At 50.7% G+C, this 21582-nt stretch overlaps 1 protein-coding gene across 3 annotated transcripts in view; it reads left to right on the top strand.

Moving 5' to 3' along the window:
• KIF24 (kinesin family member 24) overlaps positions 1 to 21582 on the top strand; it is a 106605-nt gene that overhangs the window by 64908 nt on the left and 20115 nt on the right. For all 3 annotated transcript variants that reach the window (XM_063957772.1, XM_063957783.1, XM_063957763.1), the window contains 4 exons: positions 4547 to 4668; positions 4747 to 4852; positions 14757 to 14828; positions 15240 to 15349. In XM_063957772.1, coding sequence (XP_063813842.1) covers positions 4547 to 4668; positions 4747 to 4852; positions 14757 to 14828; positions 15240 to 15349 — 410 coding nt within the window. The remainder of the gene's footprint in view (positions 1 to 4546; positions 4669 to 4746; positions 4853 to 14756; positions 14829 to 15239; positions 15350 to 21582) is intronic.

Consider the following 21582-nt stretch of genomic DNA (forward strand, 5'->3'; position numbering starts at 1 on the left):
AATAGGATGCATTCTATATATATGTATGTGAGATGCACAGAGGGATATTTGCTCTCTGGCATCAAGATAAGTGCGTTGTCCATATCTCCCAGAAGATGTCAGGGACACGACAGTGGTCAGGTGATACAGATCCCATACGGCAGATGGAAGTATTGCTGTATAAAGGGAAGGAGTTATTTGGGGGTCGGTCCATCGGACCTGGGGACCACAGCAACAGCTGGGAAATCCAACCTTTTTTACCCCAAGTTACATCTCAGCTAAAAAAGACACCGTCTTTTCAGCCTCAATCTTTCCTTTCCCATGAGGGCATGCAGGCAAAAGGCCAGTCATATCTGCCCAGACATAGAGGTAAGGGAAGTAGACTGCAGCAGGCAGCCCTTTCCCAGGAAAAGAAGCCCTCCACCGCGTCTGCCAAGTCCTCAGCATGACGCTGGGGCCGTGCAAGCGGACTCAAGGTGGGGGGGTAGTCTCAAGAGTCTCAGGGCGCAGTGGGATCACTCGCAAGTTGACCCCTAGATCGTACGAGTATTATCCCAGGGGTAAAGATTGGAGAGTCGAGACATCTTCTCCTCGCAGGTTCCTGAAGTCTGCTTTACCAACGGCTCCCTCCGACAGGGAGGCAGCATTGGAAACAATTCACAAGCTGTATATCCAGCAGGTGATAATCAAAGTACCCCTCCTACGACAAGGAAAAGGGTATTATTTTTCCACACTATATTGTGGTACTGAAGCCAGACGGCTTGGTGACACATAGTCTAAATCTAAAATGTTTTGAACACTTACATAAAAGGTTCAAATCGAGATAAAGTCACTCAGAGCAGTGATAGCGAACCGGAAAAAAGGGGACTATATGGTGTCCCTGGACATCAAGGATTACCTCCATGTCCAAATTTTGTCCTTCTCATCAAGGGTACCTCTGGTTCGTGGTACAGAACTGTCAATATCAGTTTCAGACGATGCCGTTTGAATTATCCACGGCACCCCGGGCCTTTTTACCAAGGTAATGGCCGAAAAGATGTTTCTTCAAAGAAAAAAGGCATCTAAATTATCCCTTACTTGCACGACCTAAAAAGGGCAAGTTCCAGAGAACAGTTGGAGGTCGGAAGAGCACTATCTAAAGTAGTTCTTCGACGGCACGACTGGATTCTAAATATTCCAAGAATCGCAGCTGTTTTCCGACGATACGTCTGCTGTTCCTAGGGATGATTCTGGACACGGTTCAGAAAAAGGTTTTTCTTCCCGAGGAAAAAGCCAAGGAGTTATCCGACCTGTCAGGAACCTCCTAAAACCAGGAAAGGTGTCTGTACATCAATGCACAAGAGTCCTGGGAAAAATGGTGGCTTTTTACGAAGCAATTCCATTCGGCAGATTCCATGCAAGAATTTTCCAAAGGGATCTGTTGGACAAATGGTCAGGGTCGCATCCTCAGATGCACCTGCGAATAACCCTGTCGCCAAGGACAAGGGTATATCTTCTGTGGTGGTTGCAAAAGGCTCATCTATTGGAGGGCCGCAGATTCGGCATACAGGATTTGATCCTGGTGACCACGGACGCCAGCCTGAGAGGTTGGGGAGCAGTCACACAAGGAAGAAACTTCCAGGGGGTATGGACGAACCTGGAAAAGTCTCTTCACATAAACATTCTGGTACTAAGAGCAATCTAAAATGCTCTAAGCCAGGCGGAACCACTCCTGCAAGGAAAACCGGTGTTGATTCAGTCGGACAACATCACGGCGGTCGCCCATGTAAACAGACAGGGCGGCACAAGAAGCAGGAGTGCAATGGCAGAAGCTGCCAAGATTCTTCGCTGGGCGGAGAATCACGTAATAGCACTGTCAGCAGTGTTCTTCCCGGGCGTGGACAACTGGGAAGCAGACTTCCTCAGCAGACACGATATTCACCCGGGAGAGGGGGGTCTTCATCCAGAAGTCTTCCACATGCTAATAAACTGTTGGGAAAGACCAATGGTAGACATGATGGCGTCTCGCCTCAACAAGAAACTGGACAAGTATTGCGCCAGGTCAAGAGATCCACAGGCAATAGCTGTGGACGCACTGGTAACACCTTGGGTGTACACATCAGTATATGTGTTTCCTCCTCTGCCTCTCATACCAACGGTATTGAAGATTATACGGTGAAGAGGAGTAAGAACAATACTAGTGGCTCCGGATTGGCCAAGAAGGACTTGGTACCCGGAACTTCAAGAGTTGGTCACGGACGACCCGTGCCCTCTACTTCTGAGAAGGGACCTGCTACAACAGGGTCCCTGTCTCTTTCAAGACTTACCGCGGCTGCGTTTGACGGCATGGCGGTTGAACGCCAGATCCTAAAAGGGAAAGGCATTCCAGAAGAAGTCATTCCTACCTTGATTAAGGCAAGGAAGGAAGTCACCGCGAAACATTATCACCGCATTTGGCGAAAATATGTCGCGTGGTGCGAGGATCGGAGTGTTCCGACGGAGGAATTTCAACTGGGTCGTTTCCTACATTTCCTACAATCAGGATTGTCTATGGGTCTCAAATTGAGATCTATTAAGGTTCAAATTTCGGCCCTGTCAATATTCTTCCAAAAAGAATTGGCCTCAGTTCCTGAGGTACAGACTTTTGTTAAAGGAGTACTGCATATACAGCCTCCTGTGGTGCCTCCGGTGGCACCGTGGGATCTAAATGTAGTTTTAGATTTCCTCAAATCCCATTGGTTTGAACCATTGAATAAGGTGGATTTTAAATATCTCACATGGAAAGTGACTATGTTACTGGCCCTGGCTTCCGCCAGGAAAGTATCTAAATTGGCGGCTTTATCTTATAAAAGCCCTTATCTAATCTTCCATTCGGATAGGGCAGAACTGAGGACTCGTCCGCATTTTCTCCCTAAGGTGGTATCAGCGTTTCACCTGAACCAACCTATTGTGGTGCCTGCGGCCACTGGCGACTTGGAGGACTCCAAGTTGTTGGACGTTGTCAGAGCCTTAAAAATATACATTTCAAGGACGGCTGAAGTCAGAAAATCTGACTCGCTGTTGATACTATATGCACCCAACAAGTTGGGTGCCCCTGCTTCTAAGCAGACGATTGCTCGTTGGATTTGTAACACAATTCAACTTGCTCATTCTGTGGCAGGCCTGCCACAGCCTAAATCTGTTAAGGCCCATTCCACAAGGAAGGTGGGCTCATCTTGGGCGGCTGCCCGAGGGGTCTCGGCATTACAATTCTGCCGAGCAGCTACGTGGTCGGGGGAAAACACGTTTGTAAAATTCTACAAATTTGATACCCTGGCAAAAGAGGACTTGGAATTCTCTCATTCGGTGCTGCAGAGTCATCCGCACTCTCCCGCCCGTTTGGGAGCTTTGGTATAATCCCCATGGTCCTTTCAGGAACCCCAGCATCCACTTAGGACGATAGAGAAAATAAGAATTTACTTACCGATAATTCTATTTCTCGGAGTCCGTAGTGGATGCTGGGCGCCCATCCCAAGTGCGGATTATCTGCAATACTGTACATAGTTATTGTTAACAAATTCGGGTTATATTGTTAAGGAGCCATCTTTAAGAGGCTCTTTCTGTTATCATACTGTTAACTGGGTTTAGATCACAAGTTGTACGGTGTGATTGGTGTGGCTGGTATGAGTCTTACCCGGGATTCAAATTGCCTCCCTTATTGTGTACGCTCGTCCGGGCACAGTACCTAACTGGAGTCTGGAGGAGGGTCATAGGGGGAGGAGCCAGTGCACACCACCTGATCTGGTAAAAGCTTTACTTTTTTGTGCCCTGTCTCCTGCGGAGCCGCTATTCCCCATGGTCCTTTCAGGAACCCCAGCATCCACTACGGACTCCGAGAAATAGAATTATCGGTAAGTAAATTCTTATTATTCCCCCTGTCGGCGGCGACTGTCTGATCGCAGGACAGCAAAGTTAGCAGCCCAGCGATCACATCTGAATCCCCCCCATAGTCATTTAATATTATACCTGAAATAAAGACCTAATTGGATGCATAATATGGGTAAATCTAGTAAATACGCCAAGCCACATTAGCTGGCCATGCTTACGCTCAGCCGCAACGTTCTTCTCTTTCTCCCTGCGCTGCAGTGGCAGCCATGTTTGGGGAGTTTTAGGGAGGTGCGTGAGCTTGTGTCTGTGTCTTTATTATTACATAGATGAGTAAACCTTCCAGCATACACATTCATGAAAAGAACGATGCAGATGGACTGCGCTCAGTCTACCGGAAACGCAGTATTTGTGTGGTGTTGCTAAGGAATCATAAGTGTGCCCAGCTATGCGCCATGCTTCATAATTTAGCCCCCTGTGGCTGACACTTTATGATCAAAATGTATGGCTGCTCCCTGTCTGTTAGCACATAGAGCTGTGGGTGACTTGCTCCGTGTTTATATTCAGGTATTAATACAAATTTATATTTAATATTGTCAGCTGATGTTGAGTTGTCAGGGTCACTTGTACCCTGTGTACCGGACATTGGCGCTGTGTGTGTGTGTGTGCTCTCTTTATGCTGGGGAATATAATACAACTGATAATGCCGCTGTCTTTGCTGTAGATGATCCTGAAGGGCAGCAGAGAACGCAGCACCGGAGCCACCGGGGTCAATTCCGACTCTTCCCGCTCACATGCTGTCATTCAGATCCAGATCAAAGATGGCGGGAGCCGCAAACTCGGGAGGTGAGGTAGAAAGTGATCGGAGCTGGTGTCTGGTTTCCGTGATGTTCCGTGTAACGTTCTCTCCTCTTTCTGCTCTAGAATGTCTTTCATTGATTTAGCTGGAAGTGAGAGAGCCTCTGACGCCAGGGAATCCGACAAACAAACCAAGATGGAGGGAGCCGAAATAAACCAGAGTCTCCTCGCTGTGAGTACACTCAGCCATAGTGCCGGATCCGATAACCGCACCGGAACACTGCTCTGCATAGATGTGCCGGAGGAGAGATAAAGGCACCATAACACTGCTTTGCATAGGTGTGCCGGGGACAGATAAAGGCACCGCAACACTGCTCTGCATAGGTGTGCCGGGGACAGATAAAGGCGCAGCGACACTGCTCTGCATGAGTGTGCCGGGGACAGATGAAGGCACCGAAACACTGCTCTGCATAGGTGTGCCGGGGACAGATAAAGGCACCGAAACACTGCTCTGCATGAGTGTGCCGGGTCCGATAACAGCACCTGAACACTGCTCTGCATAGGTGTGCCGGAGGAGAGATAAAGGCACCATAACACTGCTCTGCATAGGTGTGCCGGGGACAGATAAAGGCACAGCGACACTGCTCTGCATAGGTGTGCCGGGGACAGATAAAGGCACAGTGACACTGCTTTGCATAGGTGTTCCGGGGACAGATAAAGGCACAGCGACACTGCTCTGCATGAGTGTGCCGGGGACAGATAAAGACACAGTGACACTGCTCTGCATAGGTGTGCCGGGGACAGAATTAGGCACAGCGACACTACTCTGCATAGGTGTGCCGGGGACAGATAAAGGCACAGTGACACTGCTCTGCATAGGTGTGCCGGGGACAGATAAAGACACAGTGACACTGCTCTGCATGAGTGTGCCGGGGACAGATAAAGGCACAGCGACACTGCTCTGCATAGGTGTGTCGGGGACAGATAAAGGCACAGCGACACTGCTCTGCATGAGTGTGCCGGGGACAGATAAAGGCACCGCGACACTGCTCGGCATAGGTGTGTCGGGGACAGATAAAAGCACAGCGACACTGCTCTGCATAGGTGTGCCGGGGACAGATAAAAGCACAGCGACACTGCTCTGCATAGGTGTGCCGGGGACAGATAAAAGCACAGCGACACTGCTCTGCATAGGTGTTCCGGGGACAGATAAAAGCACCGCAACACTGCTCTGCATAGGTGTGTCGGGGACAGATAAAGGCACAGCGACACTGCTCTGCATAGGTGTGCCGGAGGAGAGATAAAGGCACCGCAACACTGCTTTGCATAGGTGTGCCGGGGACAGATAAAGGCGCAGCGACACTGCTCTGCATGAGTGTGCCGGGGACAGATGAAGGCACCGAAACACTGCTCTGCATAGGTGTGCCGGGGACAGATAAAGGCACAGCAACAGTGCTCTGCATGAGTGTTCTGGGGACAGATGAAGGCACCGAAACACTGCTCTGCATAGGTGTGCCGGAGGAGAGATAAAGGTGCAGCGACACTGCTCTGCATGAGTGTGCCGGGTCCGATAACAGCACCTGAACACTGCTCTGCATAGGTGTGCCGGGGACAGATAAAGACACAGTGACACTGCTCTGCATGAGTGTGCCGGGGACAGATAAAGACACAGCGACACTGCTCTGCATAGGTGTTCCGGGGACAGATAAAAGCACAGCAACACTGCTCTGCATAGGTGTGTCGGGGACAGATAAAGGCACAGCGACACTGCTCTGCATAGGTGTTGCGGGGACAGATAAAAGCACAGCGACACTGCTCTGCATAGGTGTTCCGGGGACAGATAAAAGCACAGCGACACTGCTCTGCATAGGTGTGTCGGGGACAGATAAAGGCACAGCGACACTGCTCTGCATGAGTGTGCCGGGGACAGATAAAGGCACAGCGACACTGCTCTGCATAGGTGTGCCGGGGACAGATAAAGACACAGCGACACTGCTCTGCATAGGTGTTCCGGGGACAGATAAAAGCACAGCGACACTGCTCTGCATAGGTGTGCCGGGGACAGGTAAAGGCACAGCGACACTGCTCTGCATAGGTGTTCCGGGGACAGATAAAAGCACCGCAACACTGCTCTGCATAGGTGTGTCGGGGACAGATAAAAGCACAGCGACACTGCTCTGCATAGGTGTGTCGGGGACAGATAAAAGCACAGCGACACTGCTCTGCATAGGTGTGCCGGGGACAGGTAAAGGCACAGCGACACTGCTCTGCATAGGTGTTCCGGGGACAGATAAAAGCACCGCAACACTGCTCTGCATAGGTGTGTCGGGGACAGATAAAAGCACAGCGACACTGCTCTGCATAGGTGTGTCGGGGACAGATAAAAGCACAGCGACACTGCTCTGCATAGGTGTGCCGGGGACAGATAAAGGCACAGCGACACTGCTCTGCATGAGTGTGCCGGGGACAGATAAAGGCACAGCGACACTGCTCTGCATAGGTGTTCCGGGGACAGATAAAAGCACCGCAACACTGCTCTGCATAGGTGTGTCGGGGACAGATAAAGGCACAGCGACACTGCTCTGCATAGGTGTGTCGGGGACAGATAAAGGCACAGCGACACTGCTCTGCATAGGTATTCCGGGGACAGATAAAAGCACCGCAACACTGCTCTGCATAGGTGTGTCGGGGACAGATAAAGGCACAGCGACACTGCTCTGCATAGGTGTGCCGGAGGAGAGATAAAGGCACCGCAACACTGCTTTGCATAGGTGTGCCGGGGACAGATAAAGGCGCAGCGACACTGCTCTGCATGAGTGTGCCAGGGACAGATGAAGGCACCGAAACACTGCTCTGCATAGGTGTGCCGGGGACAGATAAAGGCACAGCAACAGTGCTCTGCATGAGTGTTCTGGGGACAGATGAAGGCACCGAAACACTGCTCTGCATAGGTGTGCCGGAGGAGAGATAAAGGTGCAGCGACACTGCTCTGCATGAGTGTGCCGGGTCCGATAACAGCACCTGAACACTGCTCTGCATAGGTGTGCCGGGGACAGATAAAGGCACAGCGACACTGCTCTGCATAGGTGTGTCGGGGACAGATAAAGACACAGCGACACTGCTCTGCATAGGTGTGTCGGGGACAGATAAAGGCACAGCGACACTGCTCTGCATAGGTGTTGCGGGGACAGATAAAAGCACAGCGACACTGCTCTGCATAGGTGTTCCGGGGACAGATAAAGGCACAGCGACACTGCTCTGCATAGGTGTTCCGGGGACAGATAAAAGCACCGCAACACTGCTCTGCATAGGTGTGTCGGGGACAGATAAAGGCACAGCGACACTGCTCTGCATAGGTGTGTCGGGGACAGATAAAGGCACAGCGACACTGCTCTGCATAGGTGTGCCGGGGACAGATAAAGGCACAGCGACACTGCTCTGCATAGGTGTGCCGAGGACAGATAAAGGCACAGCGACACTGCTCTGCATAGGTGTGTCAGGGACAGATAAAGACACAGCGACACTGCTCTGCATAGGTGTGTCGGGGACAGATAAAGGCACAGCGACACTGCTCTGCATAGGTGTGTCGGGGACAGATAAAGGCACAGCGACACTGCTCTGCATAGGTGTGTCGGGGACAGGTAAAGGCACAGCGACACTGCTCTGCATAGGTGTGTCGGGGACAGATAAAGGCACAGCGACACTGCTCTGCATATGTGTGTCGGGGACAGATAAAGGCACAGCGACACTGCTCTGCATAGGTGTGTCGGGGACAGATAAAGGCACAGCGACACTGCTCTGCATAGGTGTGCCGGGGACAGATAAAAGCACGGCGACGCTGCTCTGCATAGGTGTGTCGGGGACAGATAAAAGCATATCGACACTGCTCTGCATAGGTGTGCCGGGGACAGGTAAAGGCACAGCGACACTGCTCTGCATAGGTGTGCCGGGGACAGGTAAAGGCACAGCGACACTGCTCTGCATAGGTGTGTCGGGGACAGATAAAAGCACGGCGACGCTGCTCTGCATAGGTGTGTCGGGGACAGATAAAAGCATATCGACACTGCTCTGCATAGGTGTGCCGGGGACAGGTAAAGGCACAGCGACACTGCTCTGCATAGGTGTGTCGGGGACAGATAAAGGCACAGCGACACTGCTCTGCATAGGTGTGTCGGGGACAGATAAAGGCACAGCGACACTGCTCTACATAGGTGTTCCGGGGACAGATAAAGGCACAGCGACACTGCTCTGCATAGGTGTGTCGGGGACAGATAAAGGCACCATAACACTGCTCTGCATAGGTGTGCCGGGGACAGATAAAGGCACAGCGACACTGCTCTGCATAGGTGTGCCGGGGACAGATAAAAGCACGGCGACACTGCTCTGCATAGGTGTGTCGGGGACAGATAAAGGCACAGCGACACTGCTCTGCATAGGTGTGCCGGGGACAGATAAAAGCACGGCGACACTGCTCTGCATAGGTGTGCCGGGGACAGATAAAGGCACAGCGACACTGTTCTGCATAGGTGTGTCGGGGACAGATAAAGGCACAGCGACACTGCTCTGCATAGGTGTGTCGGGGACAGATAAAGGCACCATAACACTGCTCTGCATAGGTGTGCCGGGGACAGATAAAAGCACAGCGACACTGCTCTGCATAGGTGTGTCGGGGACAGATAAAGGCACAGCGACACTGCTCTGCATAGGTGTGTCGGGGACAGATAAAGGCACAGCGACACTGCTCTGCATAGGTGTGTCGGGGACAGATAAAGGCACAGCGACACTGCTCTGCATAGGTGTGTCGGGGACAGATAAAAGCACAGCGACACTGCTCTGCATAGGTGTTCCGGGGACATATAAAGGCACAGCGACACTGCTCTGCATAGGTGTGTCGGGGACAGATAAAAGCACAGCGACACTGCTCTGCATAGGTGTGTCGGGGACAGATAAAGGCACAGCGACACTGCTCTGCATAGGTGTGTCGGGGACAGATAAAGGCACAGCGACACTGCTCTGCATAGGTGTGTCGGGGACAGATAAAGGCACAGCGACACTGCTCTGCATAGGTGTGTCGGGGACAGATAAAGGCACAGCGACACTGCTCTGCATAGGTGTGTCGGGGACAGATAAAGGCACAGCGACACTGCTCTGCATAGGTGTGTCGGGGACAGATAAAGGCACAGCGACACTGCTCTGCATAGGTGTGTCGGGGACAGATAAAGGCACAGCGACACTGCTCTGCATAGGTGTGTCGGGGACAGATAAAGGCACAGCGACACTGCTCTGCATAGGTGTGTCGGGGACAGATAAAGGCACAGCGACACTGCTCTGCATAGGTGTGTCGGGGACAGATAAAGGCACAGCGACACTGCTCTGCATAGGTGTGCCGGGGACAGATAAAGGCACAGCGACACTGCTCTGCATAGGTGTGCCGGGGACAGATAAAGGCACAGCGACACTGCTCTGCATAGGTTTGTCGGGGACAGATAAAGGCACAGCGACACTGCTCTGCATAGGTGTGTCGGGGACAGATAAAGGCACAGCGACACTGCTCTGCATAGGTGTGCCGGGGACAGATAAAGGCACAGCGACACTGCTCTGCATAGGTGTGTCGGGGACAGATAAAGGCACAGTGACACTGCTCTGCATAGGTGTGTCGGGGACAGATAAAGGCACAGCGACACTGCTCTGCATAGGTGTGCCGGGGACAGAAGAAGGCACAGTGACACTGCTCTGCATAGGTGTGTCGGGGACAGATAAAGGCACAGTGACACTGCTCTGCATAGGTGTGTCGGGGACAGATAAAGGCACAGTGACACTGCTCTGCATAGGTGTGTCGGGGACAGAAGAAGGCACAGTGACACTGCTCTGTATAGGTGTGCCGGGGACAGATAAAGGCACAGTGACACTGCTCTGCATAGGTGTGTCGGGGACAGATAAAGGCACAGCGACACTGCTCTGCATAGGTGTGTCGGGGACAGATAAAGGCACAGTGACACTGCTCTGCATAGGTGTGTCGGGGACAGATAAAGGCACAGCGACACTGCTCTGCATAGGTGTGCCGGGGACAGGTAAAGGCACAGCGACACTGCTCTGCATAGGTGTGTCGGGGACAGATAAAAGCACGGCGACGCTGCTCTGCATAGGTGTTCCGGGGACAGAAGAAGGCACAGCGACACTGCTCTGCATAGGTGTTCCGGGGACAGAAGAAGGCACAGCGACACTGCTCTGCATAGGTGTGTCGGGGACAGATAAAGGCACAGTGACACTGCTCTGCATAGGTGTGTCGGGGACAGAAGAAGGCACAGTGACACTGCTCTGTATAGGTATGCCGGGGACAGATAAAGGCACAGTGACACTGCTCTGCATAGGTGTGTCGGGGACAGATAAAGGCACAGTGACACTGCTCTGCATAGGTGTGTCGGGGACAGATAAAGGCACAGTGACACTGCTCTGCATAGGTGTGTCGGGGACAGATAAAGGCACAGTGACACTGCTCTGCATAGGTGTGTCGGGGACAGATAAAGGCACAGTGACACTGCTCTGCATAGGTGTGTCGGGGACAGAAGAAGGCACAGTGACACTGCTCTGTATAGGTGTGCCGGGGACAGATAAAGGCACAGCGACACTGCTCTGCATAGGTGTGTCGGGGACAGATAAAGGCACAGCGACACTGCTCTGCATAGGTGTGTCGGGGACAGATAAAGGCACAGCGACACTGCTCTGCATAGGTGTGCCGGGGACAGAAGAAGGCACAGTGACACTGCTCTGCATAGGTGTGTCGGGGACAGATAAAGGCACAGTGACACTGCTCTGCATAGGTGTGTCGGGGACAGATAAAGGCACAGTGACACTGCTCTGCATAGGTGTGTCGGGGACAGATAAAGGCACAGTGACACTGCTCTGCATAGGTGTGTCGGGGACAGAAGAAGGCACAGTGACACTGCTCTGCATAGGTGTGTCGGGGACAGAAGAAGGCACAGTGACACTGCTCTGCATAGGTGTGTCGGGGACAGAAGAAGGCACAGTGACACTGCTCTGCATAGGTGTGTCGGGGACAGATAAAGGCACAGTGACACTGCTCTGCATAGGTGTGTCGGGGACAGATAAAGGCACAGTGACACTGCTCTGTATAGGTGTGTCGGGGACAGAAGAAGGCACAGTGACACTGCTCTGTATAGGTGTGCCGGGGACAGATAAAGGCACAGTGACACTGCTCTGCATAGGTGTGTCGGGGACAGATAAAGGCACAGTGACACTGCTCTGCATAGGTGTGTCGGGGACAGAAGAAGGCACAGCGACACTGCTCTGTATAGGTGTTCCGGGGACAGAAGAAGGCACAGTGACACTGCTCTGTATAGGTGTGTCGGGGACAGAAGAAGGCACAGCGACACTGCTCTGCATAGGTGTGTCGGGGACAGATAAAGGCACAGTGACACTGCTCTGCATAGGTGTGTCGGGGACAGATAAAGGCACAGTGACACTGCTCTGCATAGGTGTGTCGGGGACAGAAGAAGGCACAGCGACACTGCTCTGTATAGGTGTTCCGGGGACAGAAGAAGGCACAGTGACACTGCTCTGTATAGGTGTGTCGGGGACAGAAGAAGGCACAGCGACACTGCTCTGCATAGGTGTGTCGGGGACAGATAAAGGCACAGCGACACTGCTCTGTATAGGTGTGCCGGGGACAGAAGAAGGCACAGTGACACTGCTCTGTATAGGTGTGTCGGGGACAGAAGAAGGCACAGTGACACTGCTCTGCATAGGTGTGCCGGGGACAGATAAAGGCACAGTGACACTGCTCTGTATAGGTGTGTCGGGGACAGAAGAAGGCACAGTGACACTGCTCTGCATAGGTGTGCCGGGGACAGATAAAGGCACAGTGACACTGCTCTGTATAGGTGTGTCGGGGACAGAAGAAGGCACAGTGACACTGCTCTGCATAGGTGTGCCGGGGACAGATAAAGGCACAGTGACACTGCTCTGTATAGGTGTGTCGGGGACAGAAGAAGGCACAGTGACACTGCTCTGTATAGGTGTGTCGGGGACAGAAGAAGGCACAGTGACACTGCTCTGCATAGGTGTGCCGGGGACAGATAAAGGCACAGTGACACTGCTCTGTATAGGTGTGCCGGGGACAGATAAAGGCACAGTGACACTGCTCTGTATAGGTGTGTCGGGGACAGAAGAAGGCACAGTGACACTGCTCTGCATAGGTGTGCCGGGGACAGATAAAGGCACAGTGACACTGCTCTGTATAGGTGTGTCGGGGACAGAAGAAGGCACAGTGACACTGCTCTGCATAGGTGTGCCGGGGACATATAAAGGCGCAGTGACACTGCTCTGCATAGGTGTGCCGGGGACAGATAAAGGCACAGCGACACTGCTCTGTATAGGTGTGTCGGGGACAGATAAAGGCACAGTGACACTGCTCTGTATAGGTGTGCCGGGGACAGAAGAAGGCACAGTGACACTGCTCTGTATAGGTGTGCCGGGGACAGAAGAAGGCACAGTGACACTGCTCTGCATAGGTGTGTCGGGGACAGATAAAGGCACAGCGACACTGCTCTGTATAGGTGTGCCGGGGACAGAAGAAGGCACAGTGACACTGCTCTGTATAGGTGTGTCGGGGACAGAAGAAGGCACAGTGACACTGCTCTGTATAGGTGTGCCGGGGACAGAAGAAGGCACAGTGACACTGCTCTGCATAGGTGTGTCGGGGACAGATAAAGGCACAGCGACACTGCTCTGCATAGGTGTGCCGGGGACAGATAAAGGCACAGTGACACTGCTCTGTATAGGTGTGTCGGGGACAGAAGAAGGCACAGTGACACTGCTCTGCATAGGTGTGTCGGGGACATATAAAAGCACAGCGACATTGCTCTGCATAGGTGTGTCGGGGACATATAAAGGCACAGCGACATTGCTCTGCATAGGTGTGTCGGGGACATATAAAAGCACAGTGACACTGCTCTGTATAGGTGTGTCGGGGACAGATAAAGGCACAGTGACACTGCTCTGCATAGGTGTGCCGGGGACAGATAAAGGCACAGTGACACTGCTCTGCATAGGTGTGTCGGGGACATATAAAAGCACAGCGACATTGCTCTGCATAGGTGTGTCGGGGACATATAAAGGCACAGCGACATTGCTCTGTATAGGTGTGTCGGGGACAGAAGAAGGCACAGTGACACTGCTCTGCATAGGTGTGCCGGGGACATATAAAGGCGCAGTGACACTGCTCTGCATAGGTGTGCCGGGGACAGATAAAGGCACAGCGACACTGCTCTGTATAGGTGTGTCGGGGACAGATAAAGGCACAGTGACACTGCTCTGTATAGGTGTGCCGGGGACAGAAGAAGGCACAGTAACACTGCTCTGCATAGGTGTGTCGGGGACAGAAGAAGGCACAGTGACACTGCTCTGTATAGGTGTGTCGGGGACAGAAGAAGGCACAGTGACACTGCTCTGTATAGGTGTGCCGGGGACAGATAAAGGCACAGTGACACTGCTCTGTATAGGTGTGCCGGGGACAGAAGAAGGCACAGTGACACTGCTCTGTATAGGTGTGTCGGGGACAGATAAAGGCACAGTGACACTGCTCTGCATAGGTGTGCCGGGGACATATAAAAGCACAGTGACACTGCTCTGCATAGGTGTGCCGGGGACAGATAAAGGCACAGTGACACTGCTCTGTATAGGTGTGCCGGGGACAGATAAAGGCACAGTGACACTGCTCTGTATAGGTGTGCCGGGGACAGAAGAAGGCACAGTGACACTGCTCTGTATAGGTGTGTCGGGGACATATAAAGGCACAGTGACACTGCTCTGTATAGGTGTGCCGGGGACAGATAAAGGCACAGTGACACTGCTCTGTATAGGTGTGCCGGGGACAGATAAAGGCACAGTGACACTGCTCTGTATAGGTGTGCCGGGGACAGAAGAAGGCACAGTGACACTGCTCTGTATAGGTGTGCCGGGGACAGATAAAGGCACAGTGACTCTATGCTGCCACCGCTGGTGTAGGTGAGATGTGGCCATAGTGTTTATCACCCGGGATACAGGAATGTGTAAGATCAGTGTTGGTTCCTGCTTTTATGTCCTGTGTACCTGATCTGTATCCTTTCCCTCGCCAGCTGAAAGAGTGTATCCGTGCACTGGACCAGGAGCAGGCTCACACCCCCTTCCGTCAGAGCAAGCTCACCCAGGTAAGACAGGAACTCCCAGCCTCTCCGCTGAAGTGTGGCCAGGGGTAGGTAGAAGGGTCTGGTCTTGCTCATGGACTGTTCTCTGTAATAAAGCTGCCACATTCCTCCTGTCTGTGCTGCAGTGAGATAAATACCTGGTATAGAGGAAATACAACTGGTAACATTACTATAAAGCACCAGAGAATGTGGCAGGGACAGCAGTCCTGTGCCGCTCCTGTGATCAGTGTAATAAGAGGGATTTAGAAGACTTCACATCATGCAAAGCCTAGTATAGTGGATAATAAAGACCCGTGCCACGTGCGGATGGCTTCGGTGTATGTTGCGGCTGACAGACGGGTGTGGTAGTGCCTGTGCATCACTATACACTTTCCAGTCTCTAAGCCCGCTCTCTGTGTATCTCTTCTGTTACAGGTGCTGAAAGATTCTTTTATAGGAAACGCAAAGACTTGTATGATCGCTAATATATCTCCAAGTCACATAGCTACTGAGCACACGCTGAACACTCTGCGCTATGCCGACAGGTAAGTGGCCGCCAGACACATTCTTCTGTGCACATTAGACCTTGCCAATCGTACAGTAAAGCCAGCCATCTTCTGGGTGTTTCTGAATATTCCTCTGTATTAATGAGTATGAAAAGCCTGTGTCCTGACTAGAGCATGCTCAGTGTGCCCATGTGACCTTATCAAGCTGTCAGCTCTTCATACATTGGCTGTGAATGATCACATGAGCTGTCCTCCTGCTATCATGACACGGAGAGTTGTATGGCTGATTTGCGGCAGTAATGATAGTAACGGTACATTGCCATGAGTATCTGCTGTTACTGCTGGAGACATCAACTCCACTGAAATCATCTTTTGTTCTTGAGTAGTGGTGTTATATAGTCTTGCAGCCCTAATCCCACCAATTCTATTACATCTCCCTTTTGTTGGGTCTGCCCCTCTGCCCGATCCCAGTATTACTGGACTGCAGTCATGGATCTTGCGGAGCTGGTAGCCAGAAGTAGAGAGATGTCGGACCTAGCATGTTGTAGTTGCTGAAGAAACTAGGAATGGGAAGTGTGTAGTACTAGTAACAACTCCTCAGTGCATCAGCTACTTCCCTTTCTCCATTTCGGAGTCTTATCTGGATCCAATGTTCTCCTACAGAGCGGGAGTTTCAGCTACCTGTCCAGACCTTGGGGTAAAATTACTAAAGATTGATTTTTAAATTTATCTAAAATCGGTCAACAGCATTTTCAGAATTCCATGGGCGGAATTCAATTCATATCCCACCGGCAGCTACTAGATAGCGCCCAAACAGAGCTATTCAATTGTAGCTCCGATCAGGCGCGATAGCTGCCGCCGTCTGCGTTTCAGCTCACCCACCCTGGGGGTGGCAACCGAAATGCATGAAAAGTGAACTGCTTGGGTGCCCAAACGGCACTTTTTCGCAAACGCGGCCAGCACTGTGGTCGGGTTTAGCCTCTTTATGCGGCTAAACCCGACACTAATGGACGCGATCAGCGTCATAGGGGGAATCAAGTGAATATCGCCCCTGCGATCTCCCGTCACTTTAAATTGGTGATCGGGGGGGCAAAAACAATTGAATTTTGCCCCATATGTCCTAACAGTCTATTAAAAATCTGTTTTTAAACCTGATGTCAATATTGACAGATATCGGGTTTTGATCACGACTCATTTTTGCCCAACATTTTTTTAGCCTATTTTGCCTTTAGTAATTTTCCGATTTGTAAAATCGACCAAAATAAGTCAAAAAAACAAAACAAAATCGTCAAAAGCGACCTTTAGTAAATATCCCCTCTTGTTTGCAGAGCATATAGTTTTGTTAGAGTGGGGATGTTGCTTGAGATCTAATCCCATGTACACTAAAGGTGTGCCTCACTACACATGGCTACACAATATATTTATTGGTAATTTACAGTGTACCCTTGTCTAGTGTAAGCCAGAAGTTATTTGTAACCTAATCCTAAAGTGATAATAAATGTTTTTCTGTCAGCCAGTGGTCTGACACTGGGGACAGTGGGAATAGCCAGGCGTTCAGCCAGGGCACCAAGGAGTTAAACTTGTGGAGTGCAGCCTGGGAAGACCCTCCTCCCCTATACCCAGCCTGCCTCAGGACAGTCAGTTTTTTCCTTGGTGCTCAGGAAAGGGGCACATTTTTTTTTTTTTTAAGGAGTGGTAACTTTAAAAAAAGATTTTTTCAAACTTTGACTTTAGGCAGCGGCTAGCGCTACCGCTGCCCGCTTCACGCTCATCTCTGAAGCCGGGTCCTGGTCTCCATGGCCAGCCGCCCCAGCACCTCCCAGGCATCGGGAGCAGCCGCAGCAGACGGAGGTTACAGGTAACGCTGAGCTGGAGACCGTCAGTGCGGTGAACACCGCTGGGAAGAGGCAGCTCCAGCGGTTCCAGGCAGTGGCACTGGGTCTTCTCTTCAGCTACCACTAGGCCACCAGGGTCATTACATAGCGGGAATGGTCCCTGTGGAGGCTCCAGGGGGCGGTGGGGATATCCCATAGCTCCGCCCCCAGCCCTGTTGCTCATTACTTAACTAAGATAGCAGCTTTTGGGCGCTCTCTCCTCCCTCATCCCTCCCATCTCTACACACTCAGCGGCCATTTTAGAAGCAGCATAATGCTGAGCATTTCTGTGAAGGAGAGCTTGTGCAGGTCCATACACTGCTACAAACTCTTGGGAATAGAGCCAAACCTGCCTCCATTTTACCAGCAGTGCTCCAGATGTCCAGTTGTATAGTCCTCCAGGATATCTTCCAGAGCCTCCCAGAAGGAGAAGGGAACTAGGGAACTACCGGGCTGCACGCCTATACTGGTATGGCATGTAAGGAAAGTTTTTCTTGTATGGCACAGGACCACACTGGGCTCTGTGACCGTTGCTCTTCCAAAGTTACTGGCGTTTCCGCAGTGGAAGGTTCTACTTCATCAGAGCTGGCTTGGGCTACCTCTCTGGCCTTGGCCATGAAGGAATTGACTTCCCAGCTAGCAGCTAACAGAGCTCCGCAGGTCGCAGTTTCCACGGTAGGTGCAGACCCTCGCCTTCCACAGACACAGCAGCCACAACACCAACAAACTACTGAACCAGCATGGATTCAGGGTTTGTCTCAATCGGTCCAAGGCTTGATGCAGGTTTCCACTAATCTGCAACAAGCCCTGGGATCTTCATCAAAGCACAGAAGCAAATCCTCGTCAGCGCTACCCCTTGTACTGTCAGAGGATTCCCAGTCAGAGGAATTTTCTGACGAGGGAAGAAGATCCTCAGGATTCGGAAGCTGAAGAATCTCCCACTTCAGAAGATCACATGAACATAGCTAGGGTGGAAGCCTTAGTCAAGGTGGTTAGGGAAATCCTACAAATCAAGGATGCCAATGTTCCACCCGATGCACAGACGCCCCTTTTTAAAAAGAAAAAGAAGGATCTGTCTGCCTTTCTCCCTTCCACGCAGTTGGAGGATCTTTTTTAAGGCACCTTGGTCTCATCCATATAAAAAGTTTTTAGTGACCAAGCTTAATTTCTCCTTTCACCGGCAGGGTCCACAGGTTATCCACAAGATAATATTGGGATATGATGAAGCGACAGCATGCAATGGGCCCGTCCATATATCCCCGCCTCCTGGCTCAGGCAAATCAGTTTTTAGTTTGGTGCGGCAGGAGCCGGACCATGGTCAGAGGGCTGCTGGTTTTTAGCAGCCCTAAGCTTTCTTATTTTATTTTTATAGTCTTACCATTTTTTTTCTTGAGTGATCTTTCCAAACAGCTTCTTATACGCACCTTAGAAAGAGTCACTCCAACAACTCTCCGCCAGGTCACGACAACGCTTACCCACGAGTGCAGTGCTGTTTTGGCGGGCGTCTGTGTCAGATATACTAGCTGGTCCAGCAGACCCTAACAGGCTGTGGCCGGAGCACGGGGAGAAGGTAAGGCATCGGTTCCGCTTAGAAGGGGAATACGAACACAGCCGCACTGTTTTGGGAGGAGACTACCAAACAGTTGCCGACGCGGCTGCCACCTCGGGTGCACCAGCGCTAGGCCTTAGGGATCAGAGGCTCCAGGAATAGTATGAGGCCGCAATCCCTAGGGTTGATGTCAGCAGTGGGGAGTCAGACGCTCTCCTGGTCGCCCCTCCACCCAGTTCATGACCAGTTTCCTCCGAGTCTCCTGCCATGAACTGTTTCCTGCTTCCGTTTCAGGCGCTGTACACGAAGGGGACCCAGTCGCAGCATAGGCGGCTGTGTGACGGGTGCGTCTGTGTTCACTGAGCGTCTGTGTTCACTGTAGGTTCATGGAGCGGCAGTGTACTCTAGTAGCGTCTGGATCCACTCAGAGTTCGCTAATTTATTGATCGGTCCTGGAAGCGAGGTGAGTCTCCCTGTATCCCACTCTACTGAGTATGGGTAATACAACACTAAGTGTCTATCTACCTTTTTGAGTACGAATAGTTAGAGACGTGCCTATTGCATATAATATACAGAGGGAAAAAGATGCAGGTGCACTATCTCACACCAGCTCAACCTGTAATAACCAGAGGCATTTTGCATAATCCTAGCCAGTGCTATGAGCTTACCCACCGCACCAAGGTAGCCTCTCATTGGGTAAGGCCCTAACACTAACTACAGGGGTTCAGGTCCGGGGGGCAGGGCACCCCAAAGCCACCCAGCCAGACAACCCCAGGGCACTGCAAGAGTGATACAAGTAAAGAATTAGATAGGTAGGAGCCACTACTGCTGCATGTGTGAATAACGTGGAGTGAAAAAGAATGATGTGATTCATTACCTAATTATGGGGTGCAAACTAGCCCCCCCCTTCCTTCCTATTGCATATAAGTCTGTATACTATTACTGTTGTTTCTTTCGCTATGCGTCTGAATATGGTATATCCTGTTTAAACATGATTCAGTAATATGTTCTCCTACATACTTGAAATGTAGTTGTAGTTGATGATGTGCTCATATTGCTTATTATACTAATGTATAACATGTGACTGACTGCTAGTGTGATTGCTGACTTTACTATATATTTTGTCAGGTTTTTTTCTATGCCGATCCTCAAAGCTGGTGCATGGGTAGGGTCGGATTGTATGTCACTTTTAAAAAAGCTTACAGTGATTACAGTCACAAATTTTGTAGTACACTGTGGAAGTGTTGATTATTTATCATGTCTAAGAGCGGCAAAGGTGAGGAAGATGCACTCACAGCAACACCAACACTCATATCATGTTTGTCTTGCAAATCTGTGTTAACCTCTCAGGATCTGGTTCAGGATGGTTTTTGTGCAAATTGTTTTAGCTTTCACCAGGGTCTCTTGAAAAATACAAGGCAGATTCAGCTGCAGGTTGATCCACCTTGGGCTATGTTTGCACAGACATTATCCAATATAGCTGAACGGATAATTCCTCCAACCCTTACATGCAGCTTCCCACCTGCGGTTTATCACTTCCAGCAGCAGCCTCTCAAAAGACAAGTTCATCATTGGACATCTGTTATTTGGCAGACAGGCTCCTTATCATCTCGGCCAAGTGACCTTTAGGAACCGCACCTCCGCTGTGAGACAGGCCCCTTACCATCTCGGCTCCCGGCACCCCGTCCAGTGTTCACACTGCAGCCAAGTGACCTCTAGGAACTGTACCTCCGCTGTGAGGTAAAAAGTTATTTCAGCTATTCACGGCATCTTGTCATTTGGAAACTGCCGCGGCTATGGATACGAATGGATCTCCGCAGTGAGACCACTATAACATCAGCCACCAGCGGATGTGTGTTTTTCCATATTGCTACCATCAGCTGAAGAAATTACGTCTCTTGTTGGGAAGTTCCTACTACTAACACCATCTTATGGTCAATTGACGGCTTCTCTAACGGAGGTTAGAGCATCTCAGCAAGTTTGCTTTCTAATTACTACTGAGGGATCAACCAAAAATCTCCATATTTACCTCGTGCATTTGCATACAGGACCCTGTGATAAACTCCAGGAACCAGCACGGGGGTAACTATTATTGATTGTTTTGCCTCTAATAATTTTATATTAGCTATTGCGGAGCCTTCTGTGGACAGTTCATATGAATTCACACTGGGACGCCAGTGATAGAATCAATTGATATTCTCTGTTAGAGAGCTTTTCTCTCAAGTTATCCATTTCTGCACTTTAGATACATTGTGTACTGTTTTAACAGTACGTTTACAATTATAGATAGTGTTTCTGCATACACATGTTAGAGGTATTAACCTCTGAATTTTTAAACTACCAATTCTTTATGTACTGTCTGTTTTATGTGTTTATGTGGTATTTAATTGTTTGATAAAGCATTTTCTTTATTAAAAGGTCAAGCCTCATTGAGTCAATTATTCTCCTTGCTAGACTGCATTTAACTAAATTAATTAACTTTAAGTGATTTTTGGAGCACAGAGCATCTCTCTTGTTTGTGTTTCATATTGTTTTTCAGCCTAGCCAGCTGTTTTGCTCAGCAGCCGTAATATCACCATTTTTATATCGATCACCAGTTGGTAAATTTATTTTCTCTATCGTCCTAGTGGATGCTGGGGTTCCTGAAAGGACCATGGGGAATAGCGGCTCCGCAGGAGACAGGGCACAAAAAGTAAAGCTTTACGATCAGGTGGTGTGTACTGGCTCCTCCCCCTATGACCCTCCTCCAAGCCTCAGTTAGATTTTTGTGCCCGGCCGAGAAGGGTGCAATCTAGGTGGCTCTCCTAAAGAGCTGCTTAGAAAAGTTTAGCTTAGGTTTTTTATTTTAC

Source organism: Pseudophryne corroboree, chromosome 1, assembly GCF_028390025.1.
Source record: "Pseudophryne corroboree isolate aPseCor3 chromosome 1, aPseCor3.hap2, whole genome shotgun sequence".
Lineage (NCBI taxonomy): Eukaryota > Metazoa > Chordata > Amphibia > Anura > Myobatrachidae > Pseudophryne > Pseudophryne corroboree.